Raw genomic sequence first — 23,291 nt, forward strand, 5'->3', positions numbered from 1 at the left:
TGACATATGGACTGATATATTACAGAGCATATTTCAAACACTCATAACTTGATATAGCAGCGACAAAATAGCTCTCAAAAATGCATTCCTGTATTTAATAAAATGAGAAATAGAATTTTGATAATAAAAAATTTGCCTTCAGTTCTCCTTTTAATTTACAGGAGAGGACAAATAAATTATTTAGCGAGTCCACTGAGCATGTGGACTCGCTAATTCTCTCAATATTGCACTCAAATATAATCGCAGCAGTTCATATTAATGCAATTTACTTTCTGTACTAACTCTCAGATATTTAACAATTATTCCACGAAATCGAGTCGTACACGAGCTGATAGCCGACGAGGCGCGTAGCACCGAGTTGGCTATAAGCTATGTACGACAAGATTTGAGCGGAATAATTGTTTTATTCTATCCACATTCACTGGATTTTGAGAGAGAGCATTTTTATTTATTTATTTATTTATTTATTTATTTATTTTTTGCAAATTCGATAAATAAAAACTTTATACAAAACGTCAGAGAAAATAATTTCCTCTTAGGCAGCCTTCTTAAAAACCTATTAATGGCTGCACGACCTGACTTTAGTGTTGTGTGTTTTTGTAGAAAGTGCCGTCTTGCTGTCATGCCGAGGTATAGAATAGGTTTAGACATTTAATTTTTCCTTAGACATTTCAGTTCTGAAATTTTCAAACAACTTTTAGCTTTTGAACCAGTCTAAAAAAAAAAAAAAATTCAACAAATTTTAATGCTTAAAGATAATGAATGTAAACAAACCGGCGAAATGACAGGAGCAATTTGTGAAAAATGTGATGATGATTATTCTCATGGATGCAAACGGCGCGTCTTTTGGCGGATGCCACCTTTTTCACGGCTGTCTGGGGGACTTGTGTGAATCGTGCAGATCCGATGAGTTTTTTTTGGGGGGGGCGTTGGAGTGTCTGATTATAATTTCATCAAATTAAATTCTGTATTAAAATTACTAAATAAGCAAATGCCGTTACAGTCCATGAAACATAGGAAGTATAAGTGTGAGAAGAAAACAGTAAATCAGAAAGCTGCGCACGTAAAGCCAATTGGCTGCGCACCGTTATCTGCTGCTGGCTGCACTTCACTGCACGCGCAAGGATTTCCATCAGTCTAACGTAAGTTATGTAATTGGCTTTACGTGCGCAGCTTTCTGATTTACTGTTTTCTTCTCATACTTCCTATGTTTCATGGACTGTAACGGCATTTGCTTATTTAGTAATTTTAATACAGAATTTACTTTGATGAAATTATAATCAGACACTCCAACGCCCCCTCCCCCCCAAAAAAAAACCAAAACTCATCGGATCTGCACGATTCACACAAGTCCCCCAGACAGCCGTGAAAAAGGCGGCATCCGCCAAAAGGCGCGCCATTTGCGTCCATGAATTCTTGAAAATAAAAAAGAAAGATATGTTCTTACCATCAAATACTTTCATTTCATATATATGAATGATTCCACGCTTATGGGTACTGAAATGGGGACATGAACTTATTTTAAAAAATTCACCTAAAACCATTTCTTTTTTTACCATCAGGTCACAAAACATGTAATCTTTAATGAATGATATGTTAAAAGATAACTTTAATTTTCTGAGATGTAATAAAAACATATTTATATGCCAAAGTCAAGCCTAGGAGTTCCAAAATGATGTCTGTTACATTACTTCTGTTACGATTGTCCATCTCGCGTCTGTTACAAATTAATTACAATCTAGCTCTATACCATGTTAATCTTATTGAAAGAATGTGTATGTTTATTCTACTACACATGTTTATTAATTATATTTGCTAAAACATCACCTTCCTATGTTTCAAAAAGTAATTCTACATTGTTAAAATTGAGAATATATATGTCCACAACACTTCCGTTACGTTCTGACTTTGGCATATAAATATGTTTTTATTACATCTCAGAAAAGTAAAGTTATCTTTTAACATATCATTCATTAAAGATTACATGTTTTGTGACCTGATGGTAAAAAAAGAAATGGTTTTAGGTGAATTTTTAAAAATAAGTTCATGTCCCCATTTCAGTACCCATAAGCGTGGAATCACTCATATATATATATATATATATATATATATATATATATATATATATATATATATATATATCTGGGATATTTAGATCTCAAATATTATCACATTTTTGGAAAACACCCTGTATATCTCGTATATAAAATATGATATACAGGGTGTTTTCCAAAAATGTGATATTTGAGATGTAAATATCCCAGAACCTACATAGTCTAGGCAATTGAAACTGAACAGGTGTAATGTTGAGCAGCGTAAGATTTATTCCTCAAAATTTGAATGAGAAATTCAAAGGTATGTGGATTCCATGAACGATTTCACAAATTTTCAATATGTGCACCGCCTGAGGCACAGAGACACAGAGAGACAGCCTTCCTCTTTGAACTTTTTGTGCCATGTCCAAATCTGCATTGCAGTTGGTGCATTTTTAGAGAATTCTCTCGTAAATGCACGCTGCAGTCTTGTTCGACTGTGTTCGAGCGTACTCTAACACACACAACGCCTTTTGTTTTCCAAGCAATGCCATTTCTATACCTAAAAAGATGTTAAAAACATTTAAACATAAAATTTTAACCTGTTAAAATTTGAGGTCAATTGAGTGAAAATTGGCAAAGTTTTTAGATTGTGAAATGATATCAAATTTTTTGAAACACCTGTGTGTGTGTAATATATAAAAAAAAATGGGTTTTTTTTGGGTTGAATAGAGTTTTTATTTCATCCTCAGTTGGTTCAGCAAAACACTCCACCATTTTATTTTTCTCTATTCACGGTATATGAGCTGATAGCCTAGTAGTAGAGTAGCCAACCAGAGCGTGCGATTGCTCATATCCAGTGAATGTGGATAGAATAATCTCCTTTAGTACAGTAGGAGGTAGGATTTAGAAAAGCGTAGGACGTACATGAACCACCTGGAGTACATCCAGAAATGCATAGCAAATTTAAACATTTTTGTGTAGCAGCAAAAGCTAATATGAACGAGGGTTGATCAGCAGATGGGTCACTGGTCTGTCGGGAAATGAAAAACTGACAACCCGGATCTGACAATCTGCTTGTCCAGGGCATCTGGACTTCTTGAGTTGTCCAATGGTAAAAGTGTTTTCAGTTCTTTGTTACTGCTGGTGTGGACATAACCAGAGTAGTGGGTTTGTTTCCTTTCTGTTTGCGTTAGGTGTGTGTGCTGCATGCATTGTGGGGCCAGCTTACCAGGGTTTCACTGCGAGTGGCAGAATAACTATAACCACTGTGGCCCTTGTGCCAGTCTGGTCACATGCCCTGTATGCCATGAGAACTTCATGGAAGAAGAACTGCTTCTCCAGTGCCAGTACTGCGACAGGTACATACAGTCATAAGTGGAAGAATGCAGTAATTTGATGTTAGAAACAAAAACGTTGAATTAAAGCGGTCTTTTATTTGAAGATGGGTACATGCTGTTTGTGAGAGTCTTTATACTGAGGATGAGGTTGAACAAGCATCTGATGAGGGCTTTGCTTGTACAGCTTGTACTCCATATGTTTCCAAAACTGTTGGTGAGTCTTTTTGTTCTGGTGAAGATTTTATGAGTAAAGTAATTTGCATTTGAAATGTGCAGTGGCGTTTTGTTTTTTGTTCACCGTTTTGTGTTGTCTGCCTTCATACATTTTCTATAGTGGAGTCCCCGATGATGTCGGCTTTCAAAATGAAGGAACCTGGTATGTCTCCTTTGCTAGATATACCTTTTCATTGGGTTTATCCTGGTGAATGCATCTCATTATGCAGGGGTGATAGCGTTCCGGCGCCGCGCCGGATTTCCGGCGTACCGTGGCTGGGGGAAAAAAAAAAATCTAGTTCGCCCATTGTCCTGTGTCATTCTGAGATGCGCAGATAGACAGTAAAGGGAATTCGCATGATATGGAACTAGTGGGAAAAAAGTGCCGTCACGGCACGAATTAGACCCTCTAATTCGTGCCGTGACGGCACTTTTTTCCCACTAGTTCCATATCATGCGAATTCCCTTTACTGTCTATCTGCGCATCTCAGAATGACACAGGACAATGGGCGAACTAGATTTTTTTTTTTTCCCCAGCCACGGTACGCTGGAAATCCGGCGCGGCGCCAGAACGCTATCACCCCTGCATTATGCCATTCTATATAAACGTCTTACATGATTTATAATATCTCCTCTCCAGAGCCACAGATCTACCGCCTGGAAGGTGTCTGGCTTACAGAGACAGGAATGGCTTTGCTGCGTAGTATTTCCATGTCACCAGTGCATAAGCGCAGACAGCGACGTTCCCGATTGGGTACCATCTGTATTGACGGAGCTCCTGAAGGCCTGGAACTGAAAGAGGGCGATGGTGATGGAGAGGAGGGGAAAGGTATGTTTTTAATATCTTTTAATACGTACATGTGAAATTTCACAACTAGGTACCAATACAAACAGCTGGTTATCAGTCACCACATATCCACTAAACTGGAGAGCAAATAAAGCAAGCTCATCATGCCTGAATCCTTTTTGTTAGTCCGTCCGTCCATCCATCCATCCATTTTTCTTCCGCTTATCCGAAGTCAGGTCGCAGTGGCAGCAGGCTAAGCAAGGTATTCCAGGAGTCTCTCTTCCCAGCAACACTTTCCAGTTCCTCCTGAGGGATCCCAAGGTGCTCCCAGGCCAAATGAGATATATAATCTCTCCAGCATGTTCTGGGTCTACCCCGACGCCTCCTCCCAGTTGGACGTGCCCGGAAAACCTCCAAAAGAAGTTGCCCAGGAGGGTAGGTCCATGCCAAATGACCAGATAGATGGTGGTTGCAGCACCAGATTCATTTTCTTTATGAGAGCTTATGGTAATACATACTGGTGAAATATGAGCTGATGATAAATTTCGGGGCCCTATTCTGTGTATTTAATGAACTAGGTCATTTTGAAAATTGCTGAAATTAGGCTAGAATGTACCCCCTAAATCCTCGCCAGGTATTTTTGGGGTTTTAAATGCCTTTTTCTCAGCTTCTAGGCTACACAGAGGTTTGAAATTTGGTAAATTAGCTCTCAATAGAGATCTTGCAGTCACGTGACCGGAAAGTACACAACCGCCATCGTGTCGGTCAAAAACACCGCTGAATACTGCTGCACTCGTGTACAGAATGGATCAATTTCAACCGACGGACTACACGGCTCATTTTTCTAATGAACAGATAACTAGATATATGTCTAAAATAAACGATCTACAGATTTGCGACCCTTATGGCTTTCCGGACGGAGTTTTCACAACCGGATTTTGAACTGCCAGCGGAATACCCGGACGTGTATGATTACCTCATCAACTTTCCCTCGCTGTTCAGTGGTGAAGCACTGCGTGCTTATAAATCTCTGGACAGTTTTCTTTACAAAAATTCAGGATTTGTCAGCGACTCAGATGTGGCATCTTGTAAACAAGAAAATGATCCTCACTGGATGGGTAAGTCACTTAAGTATTGAGTATAGCACTGACCAGCCGATTATAGAATAGAATAAGGTAATTCCAGCTGTAATTCCAAATCGTCCGTGTTGTTTACATGGATCTGGCGTTGGAGAGGTAGAGGCTTGGCAGTGGAGATTTGAGTAGCTGTTTTCTGAGCTTAGTCAACAGGCCGGCTCTGCCTGTAGCCTCGCTTTTGCTTCGGCTCCCGGCGCCGCCTCCTTCGCTTTGCTTCCAATAACAATCCGCGGAGACCCTGCTGGTCTCGCAATCTGGTCTCGTCCGGAATGTTGTTTTTTTTCTCGTCCGGAATGTTGTGCATGCGATGGAAATCGCTACAAACCGTCATTTTCTGCTGGAAACCAATGTCCAGTAAGTCCATACGGTTGTAGTGGATATTGAAGTCTGGTACAGACGAACAACACGCAAAAATACACACAAAAAACATAAAAACCGTGCACAGGTAGGGAGAGCTTGTAGCCGCAGCCGTTGTAGTAGAATTGTATATAGTAGGGTTTTCCAGAAGAAAAGGTAGAAGTAAAAGCAGAAGTAGAACCAGAAGTAGAAGGCGGAATATGGCGTTTGACCTACAAGATGGCGTCTGTCACAATCTGGATCGGCTGTGACGTCACATGCAAGATCTCTATATGTTGCTAATCTGGAAGGAAAACAGAGAACCATCTATCTAGAAAATCCTGGCCATAGATACTTCCTAAAAATGCTAAAAAATTAAGAAAAACGCACTCGCGAGTGGGGTTTAGGGCCTTAAAAATACTAGAAAACCGATGTATTCATCTCCTATCACTATCTGGTCTTATTATAAACCAGATTGCCTGGTCACTTCTATAATGGGAGTTCTCTAGATAGAGTATTTACAGAAATATGACAGATGAGATTACATACCCCACAAAAAGTATCATATCTTTAAGACCCTGAATGGAAATGAAGCACAGGTCTGCAACTTGGTAAATAGCTTCATTAATTCAATCACTACAAACATGTGAAGTGTCATCTTGTTGTTATTTGTGCATCATTCTCTTTTTTCCAATCCCGAATCCATTTCTAATGCCTTCGAATTTGTTGTTTTTGCTGTTACATGTACTCTACAGTTCACAAATGAGTGATTCCATGCTTATGGGTACTGAAATGGGGACATGAACTTATTTTTAAAAATTCACCTAAAACCATTTCTTTTTTTACCATCAGGTCACAAAACATGTAATCTTTAATGAATGATATGTTAAAAGATAACTTTAATTTTCTGAGATGTAATAAAGACATATTTATATGCCAAAGTCAGAACGTAACAGAAGTGTTGTGGACATATATATTCTCAATTTTAACAATGTAGAATTACTTTTTGAAACATAGGAAGGTGATGTTTTAGCAAATATAATTAATAAACATGTGTAGTAGAATAAACATACACATTCTTTCAATAAGATTAACATGGTATATAGCTAGATTGTAATTAATTTGTAACAGACGCGAGATGGACAATCGTAACAGAAGTAATGTAACAGACATCATTTTGGAACTCATAGGCTTGACTTTGGCATATAAATTTGTTTTTATTACATCTCAGAAAATTAAAGTTATCTTTTAACATATCATTCATTAAAGATTACATGTTTTGTGACCTGATGGTAAAAAAAGAAATGGTTTTAGGTGAATTTTTAAAAATAAGTTCATGTCCCCATTTCAGTACCCATAAGCGTGGAATCACTCAAATAACTAAATACTTGACCATGAAAAAGTAATTTAAGATCGCAGATGCAGCACTCTCCTATTCATGTTTGTCATGACTGATATTGGGTGTATTTTCTGCTGACAGTTGCATTTCTGACCGAGACTATATCAGTATTTATAATTTTCCATAGATCATGTATACACCAGTATTTTAAAATACATGTATATAAATTATATCACTTTTTATTTGATATTTCCTTTCTGTTTTCAGATCTGAGTGATCTTTAACATTGCTCCTATTCCAAGATCCAAACTTGTAGTCTCGAGTGTAGATAGTACTTGTAACAAACTTTTGGTGCTGGAACTCTATAAATAGAACTAACCGCTAGTTCCTTAATAATATAGACCCAAAATGTGTTTGGTCCCTGCACCAGGCACAAACAGAAGGGCACGACAGTATAAGCTTAGTCCTCAAAGTAAAACAGAAATTGTGAAAGCATTTGCAGAATTCAAGGCTAATTACCTTCACTAACATCTGAGACTTCCTCATACAGAAAATACTAAATCCTTGATTGATCACTAATTAGAATCTATATTAAAGGAACAGTCCACCGTACTTCCATAATGAAATATGTTCTTCTCTGAATTGAGACGAGCTGATCCGTACCTCTCCGAGCTTTGCGCGACCTCCCAGTCAGTCAGACGCGCTGTTACTCCTGTTAGCAATGTAGCTAGGCTCAGTATGGCCAATGGTATTTTTTTGGGGCTGTAGTTAGATACGACCAAACTCTTCCACGTTTTTCCTGTTTAAATAGGTTTATATGACCAGTGACATGAAACAGAGTTCAGTTACACAAATTGAAACGTGGCGATTTTCTATGCTATGGAAAGTCCGCACTATAATGACCGGCGTACTAACACCTTCTGGGCGCTTCGACAGCGCATTGATACCTGCACTCCTCTTCGGGCACGGCCAGGCGGGCGAATGCCCTGGTCCGTCCGCCCTGTCTAAAAAAAAAAATGGTACAACTCGAGCCCCATGGTAAAACTGGGACTTTGTCGTTTTTCCTCATGAGGCCCATGGTAAAACCACACTTCCAGGAGGGGCTGCCGTCTGCCTCCCAAGCCGGCCGAGAGCGCTCCTCGTCGGGCACGGCCAGGCGGGCGAATGCCCTGGTCTGTCCGCCCTGTCTAAAAAAAAAAAAAAATGGTACAACTCTGAGTGAAGGTATCAATGCGCTGTCGAAGCGCGCAGAAGGTATAGTGCGGACTTTCCATAGCATAGAAAATCGCCACGTTTCAATTTGTGTAACTGAACTTTGTTTCATGTCACTGGTCATATAAACCTATGTAAACAGGAAAAACGTGGAAGAGTTTGGTTGCATCTAACTACAGCCCCAAAAAATACCATTGGCCATACTGAGCCTAGCTACATTGCTAACAGGAGTGGCAGCGCGTCTGACTGACTGGGAGGTCGCGCAAAGCTCGGAGAGGTACGGATCAGCTCGTCTCAATTCAAAGAACATATTTCATTATGGAAGTACGGTGGACTGTTCCTTTAAAAATGACTTCTCTAAATACACAAACAAATTTGAGGGCATTAAAAATGGATGATTTGGGATTGAAAAAAGAATGATGCACAAATAACAAGATGACACTTCACATGTTTGTAGTGATTGAATTAATGAAGCTGTTTACCAAGTTGCAGACCTGTGCTACATTTCCATTCAGGGTCTTAAAGATATGATACCCCACAAAAAGTATGTAATTGAATCTGCCATGTTTCTGTAAATATGAGAGCTCCCATTATAGAAGTGACCAGGCGATCTGGTTTATAATAAGCCCAGGTAGTGACAGGAGATGAATACATTTTTTTTCTAGTATTTTTAGGGCCCTAAACCCCACTCGTGAGTGCGTTTTTCTTAATTTTTAGCATTTTTAGGAAGTACCTATGGCCAGGATTTTCTAGATAGATGGCTCTATGTTTTCCTCCCAGATTAGCAACATGTAGAGAGTTAATTTACCAAATTTCAAACCTCTGTGTAGCCTAGAAGCTGAGAAAAAGGCATTTAAAATCCCTGGCGAGGATTTGGGGGATACATTCTAGTCTAATTTAGTCATTTTTCAAAACGGCATAAATAAAAAAAACCTCTGGGTCTAGAAAGCTGAAATTTTGAAAACTAATTTAGATTTACATATATTTTTCATCAGTAACTTCCACCATTAAAATAAAAATATTGCTGCAACCAATTTTCTATTTATTGGGTCTTTTTGGCTTGGACTTACCCAGAAGGCATTCTAATCAGATGCCCGAACCACCTCAGCTGACTCCTTTCGACATGAAGGAGCGGCGGCTCTACTCCGAGATCCTGCCTGATGTCTGAGCTCCTCACCTTATTTCTAAGGGTGAGCCCAGCCACCCTACGGAGGAAGCTCGTTTCAGCCGCTTGTATCTGCGATGTCATCCTTTCGGTCACTACCCAAAGCTCATGACCATAGGTGAGGGTTGGAACGTAGATTGACTGGTAAATCGAAAGCTTTGCCTTCCGCTTCTTCACCACGATGGACCGGTACAACGGCCGCCTTACTGCTGACGCCGCCCCAATCCGCCTGTCCATCTCGTGCTCTATTTTGCCATCCCTCGTGAACAAGACCTCAAGATACTTCACTTGGGACAGCAACTCATTCCCAACCCTTTTTGTTAGTACGCAGTTAAATTTCTCTCATTTTTATTCTTTTTTCCTAAAATGATTCTGGACAGAACTGTAAAAGTCTTCAAAGTATGCCCACCTTTGCCCTTGTAACTGTCTGCGTAGTTGTAATATTTTAGACCTGCTAATAGATAAGTTAACGAAACCTGTTACCTCAGTACCAGTTTTAAATTTAGTTTTGGTGCAGTCGTTCTAAGGCCAAGTTTACATTAGACCGTATCTGTCTCGTTTTCTTCGCGGATGCACTATCCGTTTACATTAAAACGCCGGGAAACGGGAATCCGCCAGGGTCCACGTATTCAATCCAGATCATGTCTGGTCCGGTGCTGTGTAAACATTGAGAATACGCGGATACGCTGTGCTGAGCTCTAGCTGGCGTCGTCATTGGACAACGTCACTGTGACATCCACCTTCCTGATTCGCTGCCGTTGGTCATGTGACGCGACTGCTGAAAAACGGCGCGGACTTCCGCCTTGTATCACCTTTCATTAAAGAGTATAAAAGTATGAAAATACTGCAAATACTGATGCAAATACTGCCCATTGTGTAGTTATGATTTGTCTTTAGGCTTGCCATCCTTCCACTTGCAAGTGGTAAGTGACGCGCATGCCCGACATGCACTGAGATCACACACACAGCGGCTCAGTCCCGAATCACTGCTCGTGCACTTCACTCGCGCGCTCTGTGAGCTGCGCAGGGCCGGAGTGCGCACCCTCCAGAGGGCACTCGCTGTTCAGGGCGGAGTGATTTGGAGCGCAGGATGCCTGCGGAGCCGAGCGTATCCGTGTATTGGCGTTGCTGTGTGCACGCGAATCGTGTATTGGTGTTGCTGTGTGCACACTAATCATTTTAAAAACGTTAATCTGATGATCCGCTGATACGGTCTAATGTAAACCCCACCTAAATCTGCGTTCTCAGGCTGTGCCGAGTCAATGGAGTGTGACTCTAAACTGGAAGCTCCTGGCAGCCCAGATCGTGAAGGTGGTATGGACAAGGAGCCAGGGGTTGATGGAGCTACAGAGGGGACCGCTGACTGCGATGCTCTTAAAGGAGCAGATGAAACGGATGAAGGAAAGAAGAGGAAGCGTAAACCATACAGGCCAGGTGAGAGTGGCCCCTGTGATCTTGGTATTCTGTTATGCGTTTCTTTATTACCACAAAGGGTTACATGAGTTCTGAAGGACTTGGTTGAACCTTTGTAGGCATTGGAGGGTTCATGGTCCGGCAAAGAAAATGTCACACACGGATGAGAAAGAGTCTGTCTACATCTGGTGATGGTGTGTCTGAAGGACAGGCAACAGAGACAAAGCTTGAAGAAGGTAAGTGGAAACCAGCTCTCAACTGCCGAGCATATAAACATGTATTTATTTTTAGACCAAGGTGTTAATGACTGACTAAATGTGTATTTTTAAGGCCCTCATCCTGACATGGATCCACCTGATGTTAAGGCAGCTGAGGGAGACGGTGAACTTGCCAAAAAGCGTAGAGGGAGAAAGAAAAGCAAATTGGAAGACATGTTTCCTGCATACCTGCAAGAAGCTTTTTTTGGAAAGACGTTGCTTGACCTGAGTAAAAGGGCTTTTCTGGCCCCGCCAGCCCAGAGACATTCTCAGGGCATGCCAAGACCCTCATTACCAGCTGCTGGCAGTAGACCTACAGCTTCAGAATCAGGTAAAGTAATGCTCAGGAGGAATTTTGGGTATCTGATAGTAATTCTTGTCACGTTATGTAAACTTGACCCTTTTACATTCACTCTGTTGTAGTAGAGGTTGAAAACCGAGCACCTGATCCAACCCTGCAGCTTAAGCGAGAGGCTAATGGCTTAAAGCCTCAAGGAGAGATAAAACGTATGTTGGAAAACTGAAGAGCTCAGAACTTGAATGTTAAAACCAGTGGAATATTTTAATATTTAATGTTATTTTAACCTTAACGCTTTAATATTAATTTATTGCTTTTGCGCATTTCAATAATTGCAGGAGCAGGAGAGCAACCCTCTATCAGTGATCAGAGTTTAGGTGACACACCTGCTTCAAACATGCAGAAAAATGGAGGTAAAACCTACATCTGAACTTTTCAGTATGTTTTTGTTTGTAGCTAATGGTTTTTATGAAATATATATATTTTGTTTCTGGTTTAGGTCTTCCACAGGGGACAGAAAAGCAAGACTCTGAGCAATTCTTCCGGAAGGTACTTGGACCCTCGGATGGGAGCGCACTAAGTGGGATAATTCAAACTAATATGAGGCCTGTCCTAGAAGGGGAGAGTAATCGCAGTGGTTTGCCCCTGAGAAACCTTCCTGGTAAGATGAAACCAAATCCACACCTGGTAGTTTGTACCTGTGAGTCCAGCTTGACTTTGATTGGTTACATTTTTTTTTTTTTTTTAATTACAGGTGCTTCCACATCAGGCTCATTGCCCTCAGCGAGTATGATGGAGCCATTTCCAGGACTTTCCCAGTCCCCATTTTTTGATTCACTGTAAGGCCAGGATAATTGTGTTTTGATTGTTGCGAAACATTTGTATTTATTTATTTTTTTAGTTAACATATTATTATACATGTATAAATATTTATTACTCAGTGATCGTGGTGGAATTTTTAGTCCAGAACAGGATGAGGAAAGCCCTTGGGCAACACCTTCCACTCCAGCTACTCCCACTACTCCTCCAACTCCTACTGAACAGGAGGGAGATGGCTTGTCATACAATCAGCGAAGTTTACAGCGCTGGGAAAAAGATGAAGAACTTGGAAATCTATCCACGATTTCCCCTGTACTCTATGCTAACATCAATTTCCCTAATCTCAAGCAAGACTACCCTGGTTAGTAATAATTTTACAGAAACATGAGAACATATATACAGAATTGAAATTAAATGGTCATCTCTTGCTATTTAAAATTATTTTTTAAAAATACTTTGATAGATTGGGCAAGCCGCTGCAAGCAGATAATGAAGATTTGGAGGAAAGTATCAGCTCCTGACAAGGCTCCCTTTTTGGTAAGAGCATAAACATAACGTCGGTGTTGTAGTCGAGTCACTGAACCTCAAGTCCAAGTCCAGTATCGAGTCCCCAGGGTTCAAGTCCGAGTCAAGTCCAAGTCATTAAAGAAAGTTTCGGGTCAAGTCCGGGAACAAGATTCCAACCGCACCATTTGACGGTGGCTGTTTCAGCGCCGTTAACATTAGTTTGTTCCTGAACATGATGTATGAGCAGGTGAATGTGTCTCTCTTTATCAGGGAGTGTGAAGTATTCTGTCAGAGATGGTTGGGAGACAGATGTAAGTGCAGAAGGTGTGTTTATTAATACAAGTGAAGACAGGTAAACAATCCAAAACGGCAGGCAAAATTGTAAAACGGTGAAGCAGGCAATAGATCGAGCGAGGCACAAGCAGGCTATCGTAGACTCGGCAGAATCAAAAACGAGGAACAGGAACTCGGGCATCAGGAAACCAAACAAGGAAATAAGGCTCAGTAATGTGTCAGCAACACAACTCAATACTTCGCAAAGTAAGTGCGTTTTCACAGTCTTTATAGAGGCGTGCTGATTGCGCCTTAATCCTGTGCAGGTGTGAATCGTTTACGGTGCGCGCGTGCGAGAGAGTCCGCTTGGAGCGCACGCTGTCCGGAATGCACCCGAGAGTCTTATCTGATGCACGCGCCAAGGTGCGCAGGTGTGACACTCTTTCACGAAATTAGTACAAAAATTAATGTAACTCTAAATGTCTTATGGCAAATTATTATGGCATGTTACAAAAAATAAAGAAAAAAATCTGAGTCCTTGTCTCCAATTTACGAATCCGATTGCAGTTAATGCGCAAGTCCAAATCATCAGCGCTCAAGTCCGAGTCGAGTCACGAGTCCTTAAAATTAGGGCACGAGTTCTGCACTCGAGTACTACAAGCCTGCGTAACGTATATAGCATAAATTCATTAGCATATGATCAAGTATTGATATTTCCCTCCTTATGTTCTGTTTCATTCTTCCAGCAAAAGGCCAAAGATAACAGGGCAGCTCAGAGAATTAGCAAGGCACAGAAGGTAATAATTTTAACATCAATTTGATGCATTTCCAGATTTAGTGAAAACATTACTGATCTTTCTTCTTTTTTTTTCCTCCTCTGTTATTGACAGCAAGCAGAAAGTCAGGTGTTAAGGCCTGTTAAAACCGAGCCAGTAAGGATAAAAGGGGAGCGCCCCAGTCTGCACCTTCAAATTCCGCCACCCTCTGGCTCTCTTTCCACTCCCTCTCAGCCTAGCTCTGCTGAAAGCGCATTTCCCTTTACCCCAGGTACTGCATCTTCAGTTTTTTCTCCAGATGGATCTCTGAAGGCCTCAGGTTCAACAGACATTCATATCGACTCCTTTCCCAAGCCTCCATCTCAGTCCCCTCATGCTCAGTCTCAACCGTCAACTCCTTATTCACAGCCTTCCTTTAGCCCTCTGAAGACCTCCTCAGGTTACCCTTTACCTGGCCCACAGGGTGCTCCTCAGGGACGGCCAACCATTCTTGGTTCTCACGATATGCAGCCAGGAACGCCTCGCAAGGCTCAGCAGGTTGACCCGTTCTTTAAACCTCAGCAGCAGATCCTTCCACCCCAACCCCAACAGGCATCTCAGGAACCCGCTGGGCTGCCTGAGTCTCCTCGGCCAAAGGCAATAGGGACTGGAGACTCTCCTTTGTTCTCCCCACCCCACCCAACTCCCCATGGAGACCCAATTCGTGGCCGACAGGAGTACACTTCAGCTTCGTCCCCCTCTACTGTTGCGTCATCGCCAGGAGGAATGCTGCAGAACAGAGCAGACATGAGCGTTCCTTCTCCACGTGCCTCTACTGGTCTAGGCACAAATTCCCCTGCAGGGATGGGGGACTCTGGAGATGGCTTGTTCAAAGCTCCTATGACACCACGCATGCATCAGGGTGATACTGGGACCTCATCTACTCCACTTCCTCCTAGTCTTTCTCCTAATCACCCTCCCGAGAGCTATCGCCAGTCTCCCTCTGCTTTTTCTGATTCATGTGCCCAGTCTCCTCTTACACCTCGGCCCCAGTCAGGAGACGGTTCATCCACCTTGCTTCAGAGACCGCCTATACCCCAGCAAGAATCTTATCCAAAAGTTGCTTCTAGCCCTCAATCACAAGGTAGTTCTCCTCTTACTCCAGGAGCTCTCTCTAATGATGGACACTCTGTGCAGTCACCAGCTACCCCACGCTTTCAGTCTCCAGACCCTCACTCACGGCCACCCTCACGGCCTCAGTCCAGAGATCCTTTCACCTCACTGCACAAACCTCCTCGTCCAGCCTCAGCAGTCACAGAGGCTCCCTTTAGAGGATCACCTCATTCCAACCAGCAGCCTCCTTGTTCACCATCAGTAGGTGATCCAGTAAGTGGAAAACCACCTGGTTTTAGTTGCAGCCCCAGCATGGATCCCCTTCAGATTAGCCAACCTCAAGCAGTAAGCTCAAAACAAGTAAAAACTTCCCAGCAATCATCTATTCCACCAACCATGACTGCTGATTTAAATGCTAAGACACAGCTGCCAGCTGGAAATCCAGATGGACATCATTTACCAGTCATACAAACCACTCAAGAGCTGCCTGACCTTTCAGCTGGACAGGACCAGTCACTTATTGGCCTTAATCCATCAGACCTTGAAAAGCATAGACAGGTATAGAAGCAATTTGTAGTGGTACAAAATCATTAGTGGCATCTAATCAAGTTTCGTTAACAGTGTCCTTTGTTTTCCTTTTTACTTTGTCTCCCTTTTCCACTGCAGAAACAGCGACTTAGAGAATTTTTGATCAGACAGAAAATGCAAAGGAACTCGCTTCGGCAGGAGAAAGAGGCAAATGCACCTACTAATACTGCTCCAAATTGGCAAGAAGGTGAAATGGCTGTTTTTCAACAAGATAAATCCCAGCGAGCACCACCTCCTTATCCGCAGGTATTTTTCATATACAATCATAGTTGAGATAAGGATCTACATGGCACACAATTTCAAATGTAGTGAACTGTGCTGGTCCTTTTTGGTATCTCGTCTAATTTAGGAATCTCCTGTGCATCATTAGTTGTTGTGGTTGGTTGACTGACTGTCTTGTAAAAATAATATGCCAATTAGGACAGAGCAGCTGCTGCTCAAGCTGCCATCCCAGGCAAGCTGCCTCTGCCTATGGGAACAGTAGATGAGAAGCTGTGTCGCCCTCATCCTACTCCTCCTGGAACACCTAGTATCATGGACCCTAATGTACTAAGGTATGTTTGTATAATTTCTTTTGTATCACATGTTCTATTTCAAATGCATGATTTAATAAGTAAGACATGCAGCATTAATACATTTTAGATTTCTAAAAATATGTCTATAGGCAACCTGGCGCTAATGTTTCCCAGGGGATGTATCCACGTCCACCATTTCCTGCACAGTGGCAAGGTCAGGTTGCTGGTCCACGGAGGTTCCCACAACCATCCATGATGGAAATTAGACCCAGGCACCACCTTAATGCTCCTTTAAGCAACCCTCTTAGTATGCAAGGGATGCAAGGCATGCCTAATCCTCTTGCTGTGTCACAAGGCACTGGGCCCGAGACAATGCAACACTCTGGACCTCCACCACAGTTCATAGAATTAAAACACAATGCTCAGAGGTTACCAATTGGACCCCAGTTTTTGGTAAGGGCACCTCAGCCCCGACCACGCCTGTTTATACCACAGCAGGATATGCCTGCTGGATTTGTCTCAACATCCTTAGCACCTTCTTTTACTACTCAGGGAGAAGGTGCGCAAGGTCCCAGACTTGGGTTGCCACAACCTAATTTGGGCCAGTTAATGACGCAGCAGAGCAATATTCCTCCGTCTCAACCTCAACTACAGTCACAGGAGGTCCCATCTACCCATTCAGACACTCCTGTCTCCCACACAACTATTCAGCAGCAGAGTTCTCAGAACAATGCTACGGGAGAACAGCAGTCTGCAGAAGAAACTGTTGACTTACCAGAGGCTGACCTTGAGGATCCTTTTGCCGCAAAAGACCTTGGAGAAGCAGGGCCAGAAGCTGGAGTCGAGGATGAGGATGATCTTGCACTTGACTTGGATCCTGATAAAGGGGATGATGATTTGGGCAACCTTGACAACCTTGAAACAAATGATCCCCATTTGGATGATCTGCTTAATAGTGATGAGTTTGACTTGCTTGCATACACTGACCCTGAACTCGATCAAGGTGACCCCAAGGATGTTTTTTCTGATCAGTTACGGCTTGTTGAAGCAGAAGGTGAGGGTTCAGGCACTAAGGCGGAAGAGAAACCTAAAGTTGGCGTAACTGCCAAGCAGTCACTTGCAGCTTCCACACAACTACCTTTAAAGTCTGAGGCTTCCACAGCTTCCAGTGTTTCTCTTCCTCCCAAGACAGAGCCTTCAGATACCAGTGAACTTGCTACAGTAAAACTCGAAGAGAAAAGCTTGATTGATCCTCAACAGTCAGCACAGACTGTAGTTAAAGATGAGATGGGTGATGCTGTCTCTTTGCTTCTTAGTGGAACACCATCCAAGATCTCAACTCAGCCAGAGAATTCACCTGCCTCACTAAGCACTGTTCGCTTGGGTGGAGTTCCATTTCCTCCCCCCACCCAAGCTAATACTCTGACTTTTCCTCCAGCTACACCACATCCTGACTTACCTGAAGATCCACTTGGTCTGCCTGATGGTGGTGGCCAGCACTCACCCGCAGTTGATCTTGACAAAGTAGAAAGCTCACTGGAGGCAAGTGAACTGCCTCTGTTGATTCAGGACCTACTGGAGCATGAAAAGAAGGAGCTTCAGAAACAGCAACAGCAGCAGCAATTGAATGCTCTACAAGGAGGGTTGAGCAGTCATCTTCATACTATTCAGAATCAGCAACAGCCTTCTGGGGGACCAGGCCAGATCTTACTACCCCATCATCGTCCGCCTCAAGGTCTTGTGAGTCAACCAGGAATGGTACCAAGACCTCCTCACATGCTAACCCCACAGCAGCAGAGGATGCTTAGTCCAATGCCTCCACCAGCTCATGTTGCAGTGGTGCAGTCGCAAGCCATGATACGAGCTGGACAGCCAAGCACCATTCACCCTGTGCTCGATCCACAGCAACAAGCAGCACCACCTCAACACCATCCAAAACCACAAACTGTCCCTACCAACTTCTTCCCAGATAAAGGTAGTATAACGGTGGATATCCTGGCCTTTTGTATAACATGCTGTCCCCCATACATAATTGCATGACTATATAACCTTGTGTTCTTTCAGATCTGGATAAATTTATGGCTGATGACATCATGGATCCTATTGCCAAAGCAAAGATGGTGGCTTTGAAAGGCATCAAAAGGGTGTTGACTCAGGACCCCATGAATGTACCTCCTGGTATCAATAGGTACCTTTTGTTGATTTCAGTATAAAACCACGTTGCCGTTCTCCCCTACAGCAGTGACTGACCTTTATGCCTTTATTTCTTTACTGTTTTAGGCAACAGGTCTCCCTTTTGGCCCAGAGGTTGGCTTCAGCACCAGGAAGTGCAGATGCTCAGGCTCACATTGGTTCTGGAGCGTCTAAGGTCGGTGAATTGTCCTTTTTTTTCCCCTCCTTGGTTACAAGGTTTTGCTTCACTGACCATGACACTTCTCTTAATTTCAGGAAGGGGAAAGCAGTGATAAGGCTCAGCCACGACCTAATCCTCCACAATTTGTCCAAGGCATCATCAGTATGTTCTTCATTCGGTTCCTAAAACATTTCAATACTGAATGTCCTTGAGGTTTTTCCCCCCTTGTGTTTTTAGCGTACATTTCCATGTATCTATATTTTAATTCCTTTACACAATAGATGATGCTGAACAACACCAATATGAAGAGTGGCTTGTGCACACCCAGCAGCTGCTACAGATGCAGCTAAAATTTCTGGAGGAACAGATAGGTGCACATCGGAAATCCCGCAAAGCCCTTTGTGCTAAGCAACGCACAGCTAAGAAAGCAGGACGTGAATTTGCAGAAGCAGATGCTGAAAAGCTGAAACTAGTCACTGAAGAGCAAAGTAAAATTCAGAAACAGTTGGATCAGGTGAACATTCTTTCATACTAATCGATTAGGCTCTTGTTCCTCTTACTTCTGTTGTACATTTCCTAGGTTAAAACATTTCTTTTCTCCTAGGTACGTAAGCAACAGAAGGAGCACACCAATCTGATTGCTGAATACAGAAGTAAGCAGCAGCAGCATCAACAAGGCTCTTCCATGCTAGCACCTGGTCCCTCAAACCAGGGACCCCACATGCTTTCTAAGATACCTGGGCAGATGATGATGGGTCAACAAGGGGGGCCGATGATTGGTCAGGTACCTGGAGGTGTTCCTCAAGGGGGGATGCCAGTTAGAATGCCACAAGTACATCCATTTACAGCAGGCCAAACTCCTCACCCTGGGGCACTTGGCAGTGCACCACCTGGCCCGCCTGGTGGCTTTTTTCCACAAGGGACTGGTACACAAGGACCAGATCCCAGGCTTCTTCAGGAAAGGCAGATGCAACAAAGGAGGCAGATGGCTCAAAAACTGCAGTTTATGATGGGACAGCAACCTGGGACACATCAAAGCCAAAGCCATGCTGTTATGAATCAGCAGCCTGGCTCTATAGGTGGTCAAGCACCTCAAGCATTGATGAGCAATGCATTAATGGGACAGCAGCAACCAAACTTGCAACTGGGATTAATATCTAACCAGCAACATCAACAAGGCCTTATGCAGGTTCCTCAGGGCATGATGGGAAACCAGGCAGTTGGGCAGACACAATCAAATATCATGGCTCAGTCAATGACTCCGAATCAAAGTATGATGACGGGTCAACAAGGCATGGCAGGAAATCAACCAGTGCAACAGCTGCAGAGACCTCAGGGTTTGATGGGCCAGCAAGTTTCCAGTGAACCACAGCATGTTCTTAGAGGGCCACAAGGCCAGCTTACTCCTCAGCAGCAAAGTGTTCTGGCACAGTGCATGCTTCTTTCACAGCAACAGCAGAATACAGCAAAGAATCTTGCACAGCTCCAACAGCAGCAGCAAATAACACAGCAGCAGAGGCAACTGGCACAGATGGGTGCCTCAGAAAAGCAAGGGACAATGGGAACACCCCCTTCAAGCGGTGTTCAAGGAAATGTTGATAATTTGCAGCAGGGAGTTTCAGGCCTCTCTCAAGATGTTAAAAGCCCAGCTTCTAAAGATGGTGGAATCCTTAGCCCTAAAACCCCACCCCAGCAAGCTGGGTCCTCGACTCCAATCCAGAAGCAGCACGGGTCAAGTGGGGATCTGCAGGGTGCAGTTGGTCAGCAACCAGCAACTGTTGCTTATATGGTTCAACAAAAACAACAAGCAACACAGCAGCAGCCAGGACAGAATGCTGGCTCAGCACAACAGCATAGCTATGTAAACAACCAACAGAGTGGGTTACAATCTCAAGAACAGATGCAAGTTGCGCTACAACGGCAAAACTCCCTTAAGACAGAACAAGTGAAACAGGAAGGTCAGCCAATGTGTTATGGTGCTCAGCAGCTACAACAGGGAGGTCAGAATGTTGCACAAGTTCAGGGAATGCTAGCACAGCAGAGTGGCCAGAATCAGGCTGTAATAACTGGTAATCCAAATCAGCAACAAGATGCATTAGCCCAACAACAGCTAAATAGGAGTCAACAAATAATGGCTCAAAGGTCAGGTGCACCTCCTGCTCAAATACAAGCTCCAATTAACATTCAGGCCTTAATTGGACAGAACCCTCAGTTTTGTCATCTACCTCCTAACCAGCAGTTGCAGCAATTTCAGGCAATGATTGCTCAGCGGCAGGCTCAACAGCAGAGTCAGATACTGAGATTGCAGGGACAGACACAGGGCCAAATTCGTCCTCAAGGCCCACAACCTGTTGGTCCAAGAATGCCAGGGCTTGAAGCACAGCAGCAGCACCCCTTTGCGTTTGCTGCGAAGCAAGGTCCAGTTGGATCTTCACAACAGCAAGGAGTAATAGGCCAGTCATCTGTTATGGCTCCACAGTTTCAGAATGCTGGATCGTTGCACCCTCAACAAACTTCACAAGGAGTCTCGCCTCAATACAACACGACCACTCAACAACAACAACAACAGCAGCAGCAGATGATGCAGCAGCAGCATCAAATAATGAGAAGCCAGGTACCTTTGGCACGGCAAATGGTTGGCCAGGTTCGCCCAACGCCTCTAGGTCACATGGCAAGACCAATGTCTCCTCGTCAACTTATGGGTCAGGGATCACCTGGCAGCCCCCATTCTGGTCAGCAAAGACAAATCATGGGTATACGCCAGACTCCACCAAGCCAAGGGCACTGTCTTGGTGTGAGAGCACTTAGCCCCTTTCAGGCTTCCCCTTCTCATGTTGGTTCTCCTGCTGGCTCCACTGTTCAAGAGGCTGGTTCAAGTCCAGCATCTTTTAATAAACATGACTTTGGTACTACTTCTGTCTCTAACCACCCATCAACCGCATCTAGATCAGACTGTGTTGCTGGAAAAAACAGTCCATTTAGTAACGTTGGAGCGACAGCAGCCTCACCATTAAGATCACCTACAGTTAAGGCCTCACAAGAAGGATCAGGTCTCAAGTCTGAGCCTCAGGCTCCAGGTGCCCAAAAGCCAACAACTGCAATTCCACTTAATGGCCCGTCACCCAAGTCAGTGTCAAACCTATCACAACCATCAGGTTCAGCAGCTGTGTTTGAAGGTGAAATGTCTAATGAAAAGGATATGTGCAAGATCACACTGCAAAATATAAAACAGGAACCTCGAGAGATTAATTGTGATTCGGGAGATAACGGAGAGGCAGCTTCTGCAACTATTAAGCGAGAAATCATTAGTGACTCCCTTAATACCGGTAATATCTCAGGCCCTGGAAATCCACCAGGTGACACAATGGGCCAGATTCCCAGAACAGAGACAGGCCAACAACTTCTACAGAAGCTCCTTCGAACCAAGAGTCTTCAGGTACCATCACCGAGGACATCTGATGGTATCCACAATGAAATAAATGGACATATCAACAGTAAGCTAGCAATGTTGGAGCAAAAGCTTCAGGAGACACCACGTAACATGGAGGTAAAAACTTGCAAATAGTTTTTCAGTAATGTGAGGTGTCCATGAATAAGCGATTACTCTCAGCTCGTTTCACCTACTGTTTTATTAGGACCTCCAGTCAATCACTAAAAGACCACCTGTAACGAAAGCCAAGCGGACTACAAAGGCTGGAGAGCGGGGAGCAAATGCTCGAAAAAAGAACAAAAAAGACGAGGTTGGCAAAACAGAAGCAATAATGAAGCAGCTGAAACAAGTAAGGACTGTGAAAACGAGAGAAAGAACGTTACTAAAGCTGCACAACATAAACAAAAATATATTGTGATTAGTTACCTTGTAAAGACCATCCATTTGATTTGTATGTCTATAATGACTTGCCTTAAAGTAAATTATCAGTGCACATATCAGAAAATTGTCTGCACCACTGATTGTGATCACTTAAATAGTGCAGGCTTCGGCATCACAAATCCAATATTGCACTAAGGATTAACCTACAATATATCGTGCAGCACTTTATTATCCTGGGTTTGAACAGTATTTAGTATTCACTGTTTCTCCTCAAAACCTCTCAGGGACTGTCTCTTCTTCCTTTGATGGAGCCCTCCATTACTGCTAGCCTGGATTTGTTTGCTCCATTTGGTAGCAGTCCAGCTAACGGCAAAACACAGTTGAAGGGCTCTTTTGGAAATGCAGTAATAGACAATATTCCAGACTACTATTCCCAGCTCCTCACTAAGGTACAAGCTAATTTCAAGCTACTATGAATCTCTGAATATGACGTCCACTATTGTATAAGGGTTTGCAGGTTTCTGGTGGATTGTAAGATAAATTTCCATGCTGAGATTTTTGTTCATTTTGCTCTCTTCTGCAATTAGAATAACCTAAGCAATCCGCCAACACCACCTTCGTCACTTCCCCCAACTCCACCTCCTTCAGTGCAACACAAGCTTTTGAATGGAGTGACTGCAGTAGAGGAACTAGCAGAAAGCCAGAAAGAGAGAGAGACTTCGGAGGACACCACAGGTCATTATAGTGATAATTTATGCCAACATCAACTTAAAGGAGATACGCAGAACCTTTATTTTTAAATAAATTCCTGAGTGGATAGTATCTCCATCCTTGACTCTTGTATGATGCATAAATGGGAATAAAAAATATATTTTTGAGAGTTAAAATCCACCGCAAAGCTGGCATTCGAGCTGCCCCGCTGAGCCAGCCAGCCCTGAGTGCGTGACGTCACTGCGGGAACCGATTTTAAGGCCGAGGCCTTTGACAGCTATAGACCAAAGTCATATAAATAAAAATTTATGGTGAAA

General features: G+C 43.2%; 1 protein-coding gene across 6 annotated transcripts in view; it reads left to right on the forward strand.

Moving 5' to 3' along the window:
• The window catches only part of kmt2d (lysine (K)-specific methyltransferase 2D), a 65,258-nt gene that overhangs the window by 22,303 nt on the left and 19,664 nt on the right, over window positions 1-23,291 (forward strand). For 4 of the 6 annotated variants that reach the window (XM_060938464.1, XM_060938461.1, XM_060938466.1 and 1 more), the window contains 26 exons: window positions 3,230-3,394; window positions 3,478-3,587; window positions 3,708-3,749; window positions 4,227-4,415; window positions 10,810-10,995; window positions 11,094-11,210; window positions 11,305-11,562; window positions 11,655-11,738; window positions 11,868-11,942; window positions 12,029-12,190; window positions 12,284-12,368; window positions 12,471-12,709; window positions 12,812-12,885; window positions 13,875-13,925; window positions 14,019-15,554; window positions 15,663-15,830; window positions 16,005-16,138; window positions 16,249-18,074; window positions 18,164-18,287; window positions 18,380-18,467; window positions 18,548-18,614; window positions 18,734-18,966; window positions 19,057-21,999; window positions 22,088-22,231; window positions 22,548-22,712; window positions 22,851-22,998. In XM_060938464.1, coding sequence (XP_060794447.1) covers window positions 3,230-3,394; window positions 3,478-3,587; window positions 3,708-3,749; window positions 4,227-4,415; window positions 10,810-10,995; window positions 11,094-11,210; window positions 11,305-11,562; window positions 11,655-11,738; window positions 11,868-11,942; window positions 12,029-12,190; window positions 12,284-12,368; window positions 12,471-12,709; window positions 12,812-12,885; window positions 13,875-13,925; window positions 14,019-15,554; window positions 15,663-15,830; window positions 16,005-16,138; window positions 16,249-18,074; window positions 18,164-18,287; window positions 18,380-18,467; window positions 18,548-18,614; window positions 18,734-18,966; window positions 19,057-21,999; window positions 22,088-22,231; window positions 22,548-22,712; window positions 22,851-22,998 — 9,413 coding nt within the window. The remainder of the gene's footprint in view (window positions 1-3,229; window positions 3,395-3,477; window positions 3,588-3,707; window positions 3,750-4,226; window positions 4,416-10,809; window positions 10,996-11,093; window positions 11,211-11,304; window positions 11,563-11,654; window positions 11,739-11,867; window positions 11,943-12,028; window positions 12,191-12,283; window positions 12,369-12,470; window positions 12,710-12,811; window positions 12,886-13,874; window positions 13,926-14,018; window positions 15,555-15,662; window positions 15,831-16,004; window positions 16,139-16,248; window positions 18,075-18,163; window positions 18,288-18,379; window positions 18,468-18,547; window positions 18,615-18,733; window positions 18,967-19,056; window positions 22,000-22,087; window positions 22,232-22,547; window positions 22,713-22,850; window positions 22,999-23,291) is intronic. The other 2 variants (XM_060938463.1, XM_060938462.1) reach the window with 2 other exon arrangements.

This window comes from Neoarius graeffei, chromosome 13 (assembly GCF_027579695.1).
Source record: "Neoarius graeffei isolate fNeoGra1 chromosome 13, fNeoGra1.pri, whole genome shotgun sequence".
NCBI classification, from domain to species: Eukaryota; Metazoa; Chordata; class Actinopteri; order Siluriformes; family Ariidae; genus Neoarius; species Neoarius graeffei.